Here is an 8,404-nt window from a genome sequence, read left to right as displayed (position 1 = left end):
TAATTACGTCAAATGGAACCCCATCCTCATTCTCTATACCTAAATATTGAACGTCGTGCTAGTCTAGTTGAAAATCCTGCTTTATGGTCCGTTGTAATACATCAAAGAAATATACCCCGTCCCAACAATGTAAAAAACATTATCTATTGTTTTACATATTAAACAATGCCCCCCCCCCCCTCGACCCTGGTAAATAAAAGATAAAATCCCCTTCCCTCCAAAAACTTTTTACTGGTAATGCTCCGGTATGTAATTTAAAAAAAAAAAAATACTGTCTTAGCTCAATACACCTGTGCCAGGGCCTCCACTGTATATGGCCTTGTACAAGGGTTCTGGGAAGACAATATCACACAGATCAAACAAATATTCCAATAGGGAAACGCGCTGAAAGAAATTTAACACTCTCGATGACCTCCCTGTAATATCCATAAATCCCAGACGCTACTTCTTCGGTGGAGACAACAAACTCAGGCAGCAGGCGTCGCAGCCTAGCTTGGCAGACGGTGCGCAAGAATGGGTTGGAAACGTCGCGAAAAAGAAACAAAAATTGATTAATCACCTGGAGTAAAAAGAGATGCCCGAGCCCCAAACCCCCAACTTTAACCTGCCGGAACAGATTCGTCCTGCTGCAGCGTTCCCATTCCGCCGCCCAAGTGAAAACGACAAAAATCATGTGAAGCTTTTGTAAGTTTACCCGCTAACAATGCAACACCTGGAGCGCATACTATAGCTTGCTGATGAAAAAAAAAAAAAGATTACATACTGTAGCTCTGGCGAAAATGGATATATTGGCGCCTTTCCACTTCTCTGTCTTCTCCCGTAGCTCTTGCGTCTTCCATTTCCAATATTGCTCGCTTTGGAGGTAACTATCCAGCTCGACACCTAAGTACTTGGTCGGGGCCTTCACCCACGTAACATTGGCAAAGTGGTCAGGCTTCGATGGCCGCTGTCCATGCCATAGCCCAAGGCACTTGGCCCAGTTCACCCCACTACCGGTAACATGGGAAAACTCACGGACACATTTGATAGCCTCAAGTACGCTTTCCTGGTCAACTGTAAAAACAGCAACATCGTCCGCGTACGCCAACAATTTCACCTCGGCTGCCTGTAACTTAAACCCATTAATGGTGTCGTTTTTTTATTATTTTCATACAAAATGTCTCAATGCAAATACAACACAAAAGAGGGCTGAGGGGGTAGCCTTGCCGCACCAAACGCTGCACGCTTATGGGGGCCCCCAGACTCTTGTTTATGATCAATCTTGCACAGTTTTTGGTATGCTGCAGGACCACGCCCTTGCAGACAACTGAACCAACGTTCTCACGATCCAAAATGGACTGCAAAATTTCATGAGCAACACAGTCAAATGCCTTCTCGAAGTCGATCTGGAGCATGGCTTCTTGAGTGTTGCGATGACTGGAATGGTCGCGCCACGCCCCGGATCGTGAAACGCTCTTAATAATTCCCCTTGTCTACCGTGATGATGACAGCGGGATTGCGTGAGTGACAGATACTGCGCCTTTCCTTACCTGTAAACGAATTAGAGAACGGCGGTGAACTTTGATGCGTTCAATGAAATGCTGGTTGTGTTCGACAAGGGGCACGCGATGTGCCGTCACGACAGGTAATTACGTCACCAGCCTGTTCGTGCATATACGAAGCTGACCCCGCTGGGCGTCCGATCCAGGCGTCCGTGCAGCACCTTTCATTTGCCGCTTCCTCGAACGCCGCACCACACAGCGAACAGAAGCAGACCCAGATGTCTAGGAGGCGTTAGTACAGCAGGCATCAGCGGCGTTTGAAATTGGTTTACAGGATAGAAAAGACGCAGTATCTGTCACAAGTCTCTGTGGACACATGATGCACCCCGCCGTAAAGGAAGGGAGGAAGGTGGGACTTAAAGAAGAGAGGGTGATAGAGGTGTCGTAGTGGATGGCTACAATCCACCGCGCTATAATGGCTTTCACCTCATCGCACTTTAGTAGTCCAGAGTTCCCTCTAGAATTTTTTGTTTTCTTTCCTGTCTAGGTTAATATTCGTACCATGTACGTCACGGCAAGACGCGACAGCGCGCCTAAGCTAAGCAGATCGCACGCAAACGATTGTTGGACGTTAAAATGTTGAAATCTCGTTGTTGTTGTATGTCAGTGTGTAATTTCATAACAAATTGAGGAGCTGGTTCAGGCTTCGCTGCCACAAAAGCTAAAATCAACGAAGTCTTTTTGTATCCATACTAACTCCTGTAGTTTGCGGGCCTCCAAGTGAACCGATCGGAAAGCGAAAACGTTCGGCATATCCCCTACTTTCACAATCATGTCGGCACTAGCGCGAGTGCAGTTAAGTTGCCGCATTTCTTCCTTCGTCTCTCCTAATTTGTTTAAAAGCTGTAGTAGCATTTCTCACTTTTTTTTTATTTGCCCTTGCAGTTTCTTGTATCTGATCGACAGCGACTCGATGGTTTTTCCCGTGAAGCACAAGAACAATAAGCTGGACAGACTTGTGGCGTGGTTCATCAACGAGTTTTCCGACGAGACAACTCGGTGTTACTCATGAGTGCCCGGTGCCGCGATATATATGTGCCGATTACAGATATGGACTTTTTTTTTCTTTGCAAACAAAATGCTCCTATTGTGATTAACATAACGCACACAGATAGTGCGCGTTCATTCAGCAACCTCTCATGTACCGACTGCTGAAAAGTGCAAATGTCTAATAAACGTATTTGTGCGAACCAGTTGTAAACTTCAGCAGTGCTCACCGATTACGATATTCAGTTTTTGTTCGCAGTGTGTTACCGTGAGTATTGATTTCTACTCTTCGCATTCCAAGGTGTCTGTAATGCTGCTTTGATATTTAAAAAAAAAGAAATATTTGTTCTTCACTGCAGTGTTACTGAGCCTCAACTCGGCCACATTTCGTTCAAATGTAAAAGGTGACCTCTAGTGAGAAATTTACCGTATCATAGAAGTAGTACCAAAGACAGTTTTTTGAGTTATTTCTTGTTTTTCTATATTCCTTCCTTTCTTTCTTTCTTTCTTTCTTTCTTTCTTTCTTTCTTTCTTTCTTTCTTTCTTTCTTTCTTTCTTTCTTTCTTCATTTATTTACTTCTTCTCTCTATTTCTTTCATTCTTCATCTCTTCCTTTTTTATTTCCTTCTTTCTACCTTCCTTCATTATTTTCTCTCTCTCTCTCTCACTTCAATCCTTTCATCATTTCCATCTTTCCTTCCTTTTTTTTTTTAAGAGTTCTTCACTGCGGTTTCACGCGTCATGCATCTGGCAGACGCTGGCGAGAGCAAGCGTGTACAGCGGCAGAAATACTCGCTAGCTGTCCAAACGTTTCCTGAACGCACACTTCGCAGCCACGGTACATGTGCAACAGGTATCTTGAAAAGATGGAATACTTTCTTTTCGTAGAGGAATCGTGCGATGCAAGCAAACGTGACCGAGGCGCCGGCATTTGAGAATTATTTGCTGGTTTGTTCAAGAATATGAGCGATTTAGAAAGAGCGCGTGCGTTTGAGGCATAGACATTTGTCCCCACTAATATCCTTGGAAACCTCCGTATCGCCATAATGAAGACAAATATTGCAAAACGACTGCTTTCGACCGCATTTATTTATTTATTTATTCAAATACCCTAAAGGCCCGGGCGGGCATTACATAGGGGGGGGGGGGGGCGGAAAGTGGGACAACAGTACAAACAATGCATCCAAAATTGCGATAAGTATACAGTGGTTAACAATATAGCCAGGCGCAAAATGTTGAAAAGCTAATGCTTCAAACACTCAAATAAAGATACAGATGGCACCTAACATTCACGTTTTTCGAAGAGCAGCGCTTTAATACGAAAAAAAAAGATGCAAAGATGAAGGTTACAGCTCGAAGTGATTTTTTAGTCCGGTTACAAACGTTTCATAATCACTGGAAGATGCAATGGTGGCAGGCAGCAGATTCCATTGACGGATGGCGAGGAGGAGAGGCGAGTGAAAGAACAGATTGGTTCGAGCAAAGATGGGTTGCACTTTCAGTTGGTGATCAATGCGTGGGAATACATGATGAGCCGGCGTGATATGATACAACGCAAAGGAAGAATTACTATAATATAATTTGAAGAAAAAGGACAGTAAGGAAAACATTCTCCGTCTTTCAAGAAGAGGTAAGTTGAGGGCTGTTTTTATTTCAGTTATACTTGCTGATCGCGAATAGTTTTTAGATATGAAACGGGCGGCTTTATTTTGCAGAGACTCCAATTTTGTTACTAGGTATGCTTGATGAGGGTTCCAAATTAAAGAGGCGTACTCCAATTTAGAGCGCACTAATGTGGTGTATGCTAATAGCTTTGTGTCTGGATTAGCTAATCGCAGGTTGCGTCTGAGGAAGCCGAGTGTTTTGGAAGCCTTATTGATGACCGTATCTAAGTGACAGTTCCATGAAAGGTCTGATGCTAAATGTACACCTAAATACTTTATGATGGGTACCGATTCAATACGCACGTTGTTCAAAGTGTAATGGAATGGTTCGGTGTTAGATGTTGTGGTAAATCTGACAAGTTTTGTTTTTGAGGTGTTAATTTCCATTTGCCACTGTGTGCACCAATTGTTGATCTTATCAATGTCTGATTGTAAATGAGTACAGTCTGAAAGATCAGTTATCTGTCTGTATACCACACAATCATCAGCAAATAATCTGACCGTGGAATTTAGGTTATTACTGATATCATTTATATAAACTAAGAACAAGATAGGTCCGAGTACAGACCCTTGCGGCACTCCAGATTTAACGGGGGAGTGGGAGGAAGAATGGCTGTTAACAAAGACTGATTGATAGCGATTAGCCAAAAAACTCCTTATCCAACAAATAACCTTATAATTTATGTTTAAATTTTCAAGCTTCTTTATTAGACGTATGTGTGGGACTTTGTCGAATGCTTTGGCGAAATCTATAAATACGGCGTCTATTTTAGGGTGCACATGAACAGCATAATGAAGGTCAGTAACCAATTCAAACAGTTGTGTTTCGCAAGACCTACCATGTAGGAAGCCGTGCTGATTGGGAAAAAAGAAGTTATGCTTCACCAGATGACCCATTATGGCGGAGGAGATTATGTGTTCTAGCAATTTGCAGCTTATATTGGTTAAAGAAATTGGTCTGTAATTTGATGGCAGAGAGGCATCGCCAGATTTGAAAATGGGTATGACACGCGCAATTTTCCAGTCGTATGGTACACAACCCGTATCAATGGATTGCTGAAAAATAGCAGCTAAGATGGAGCATATTGCAGGTTTCGCTATTTTTAGTAATTTAGGACATATGTTATCGAGGCCGGGTGCAGAGTTAGCAGGGAGGCGGTCTATGGCAGAGGATACACCTTCTGCTGTGACAGTTATGTCGGGCATGCTTTCGTGTAGCTCTGGAAATTGCAGGTCAGTAGGTAAAGGGCTCTCATCAGTGAAGACTGAGCAGAAAAATTGGTTGAATTCCTCTGCTACTTCAGGGGAGGTAAGGAGCTTTCCTTCTTTAGTTATTGACACGGAGGTGTTTGTACCATAGTTTGGATTAACAACGCGCCAAAATTTTTGAGGATTGTTCTTTAACAGACGTGAAATGTCACTGTTATAGAACTTGTTCTTTGCGATTTCGATTTCAGTTTTGCACTGTTGGGCATGTGTACGATACTGATTCCAATCGTGCTCAGATGCTGACTTTTTAGCTTTCGCGTACAACCTTTTCTTTTTGTTTATACATCTTTTGACGCTCCTTGTGAACCATGTGCTCTCTGTAGATGTGGTGATGGTGACCTTAGGTACGTACCAAAGTTAGTTTATCCCGAATAAGAGACCAGTTTTCATTCGCGTCCCGCGAATTGAAGGAGCGAAAAATATCTGCAGAGAACAATGATAGCTCATTAAGTATCATATCAGTATCTGCTCTGGTATAATCAAATATAATTTTATTTGCTTTTTCTGGTTTGTTTCTGGCTACTGTGAAATCGCACTGCAAAACTTTGTGGTCACTGAGACCATCCAGCAAGTTTACAGACGTTTGGTCAGGCTGCGTTGTCAGCACTAGATCTAAGATTGAATCGCCACGCGTAGGTGTGGAAACCATTTGATGTAGGTTGAAAAGTGCTAGCACATCCATAAAATTCTGACATTCACGCTTTCTTGCGCCGTGGAGGGGCCGGCATTCCCGCCACTCAATATTCGGATAATTGAAGTCACCTGCCAGGAATATTGGTGAACGTGGAAATTTGTTCTGCAGGTAAGTTAGGGATTCATTCAGTTTTTCAGCGAATTCCTCGTGTGAATCAGGTGGGCGATAGCAGACCCCAACGGCGCAAGTTACCGATGATGATAGACGTAATGCAACCCACAAAATTTCCAGGCACGATCCTGTATCAACAACATGTGCTTGCAGGCTTTTCCTTACGGCAATTAGTACCCCACCACCGCGCGAAGTAACGCGGTCTTTTCTAAATAATGAAAACTGGCTGGACAAGGATAATTCAGTATCAGCAATATCGGGCGATAACCAGGTTTCTGTACCCAACACAAGGTCGGCTGAGCATGCGTCGACATATGCACACAAATTATCTTGCTTTGGAAACAGGCTGCGAAAGTTTGACACTAAAATTGACAATACGAAGCTTATGGGTTTATTTTGTAGTCAGTGTTCCTGAGCGGCCTCAGAATCAGAAAGGGCAGACATTTCATTTGTTCCGCTATTGTCACAAACATCCACTTCTTTGGAATCGCGCTTTGGGAGAGCAATCACTTTTCTAGTGGCACTGTTAAATGAGTACAGAGTATTGTTAAGAAGAAGCTTATCAAGCTTATACTTTTCACCAGGATTTCGTATACTTCGAGCGAAGTCTCTAAGCTGTTCCCTAATAAACTGCATCCTAGGTGAAAAGTCCTCCTCTATCCAGACGGAAGCAGAGTCAAGATCTTTAAGTTTGGAAGCATTTTTGAGAATGTTGGTCTTGTCTTTGAAATTTAAGAACTTCACAATTATTGGGCTGATGCTGCCCTGCTTTCGCTGTCCTATTCTGTGTGCACGTTCGATTTCGCCAACTGAGATTCCCAAGTTCCTGGTCACAAACTTAGACACAACTTCCTCGGTATCTTTCCATGTTTCTGTTGCTTCCTCTGTAATGCCTTTGAAGATCAAGTTATTTCTACGCATTCTGTTGTTAAGGTCGTCAACAACTATGCTCGACTGACGCATTTGTGCTGTTTCTATGCCTTGGAGCTTGTCCTGGGATTCCTTTAGCATCGAGCCCAAGTTGCTGACTTCCTTAGACACGTCACCAACAACATCAGAGTTTTTCTCTAATTTTGATAGGCGCCGTGGACGTCTTTAATTTTTCCAAGGATTTCTTTTTGAAACTTTTCATTGGACAATGCCATATCTTTGATAGCAGCGAGAACTTGATCACATTTGTCAGGGCCAGGATTTGTTTCAATGTCACCAGCACAAATCAACAGGAGCCATATACACGACACGGCTAAGGTCAGCCGACCGCGTACGCAGAAGTTAGCAGTAGCTGACCCCGGGCGAAACAATACTGGCGCAAATGACAAAGGCAGATGGCAGTGTGCATTTGGGTTTGGTTTGGATTGTTATGTAGGGTTTGACGTCCCAAAGCGACTCTGGCATGAGAGACGCCATAGTGGAGGGCTCCGAAAATTTCGACCACCTGGGGTTCTTTAACGTGAACTGACATCGCACAGCATACGGGCGCCAAGCTTCTTTTCGAAAAGCGGCCACCGCCGGGATTCGATCCCGCGTCCTTGGGCACAGCTCAGTCAAAAGCCCTAACCACTGCATCAACACAGCTGGGCGTAAGGTGTATTAAGATACATGACTAAGGTATTTTTAAAGGTTGCCCCTTTTTGACAACGAATCAAGACTCCGTTCCAAATTGCTTCCATTAGATATGGCGGCTGTTTGGTCGTGTTCCTCTCTCAAATGCTGGCAAAAAGCACAATTCTTTGGAGGTGACGTGTTCTACGTCACTGCATGCTAACTTTAACAAGCATTTTGCACTTTCGCAAGGACTAACTGATCTCAAGATATAAAATGGCATTGTTTCCGCATTTAGCACTAAATGTAACAGGTTTGTTTGTTTTTTTTTAATTTCGTGCTGACAGCGCCGCAGTATCCGCAGCCCAAAGACAAAATCCTATAGCACGTCACTTTATCCCATGACTTCAGTATTAGCGCAGGTATAAAGAAGGGACGAGACAGAACACAAGAGAATACAGTGCGACGTTTCTCCCGCCGGCATATGCGCGAATAGGATATCTCCGAGGCTCTTCGATAAGGTGATAATAAGGTGATAATAAGGATGATAAGGTGAACAATGCGACGCCGCTTGAACTAGATCTCCCTAGAGTATT

At 43.4% G+C, this 8,404-nt stretch overlaps 1 protein-coding gene across 1 annotated transcript in view; it reads left to right on the top strand.

Annotated features, from left to right (window-relative positions):
* LOC146205538 (A.superbus venom factor 1-like) overlaps positions 1-2,568 on the top strand; it is a 107,550-nt gene extending 104,982 nt beyond the window's left edge. The window contains 1 exon segment of the mRNA XM_084607403.1: positions 2,427-2,568. Within this exon segment, the coding sequence (XP_084463529.1) occupies positions 2,427-2,553 (127 nt within the window). The 3' untranslated portion in view covers positions 2,554-2,568.
* Positions 2,569-8,404: the final 5,836 nt, after the last annotated feature.

This window comes from Amblyomma maculatum, chromosome 1, assembly GCF_055883805.1.
Source record: "Amblyomma maculatum isolate TAMU_Amacu chromosome 1, ASM5588380v1, whole genome shotgun sequence".
NCBI lineage: Eukaryota > Metazoa > Arthropoda > Arachnida > Ixodida > Ixodidae > Amblyomma > Amblyomma maculatum.
Note: the sequence above shows the minus strand (reverse complement) of the source record. Positions and strands in the feature narration are given on the sequence as shown.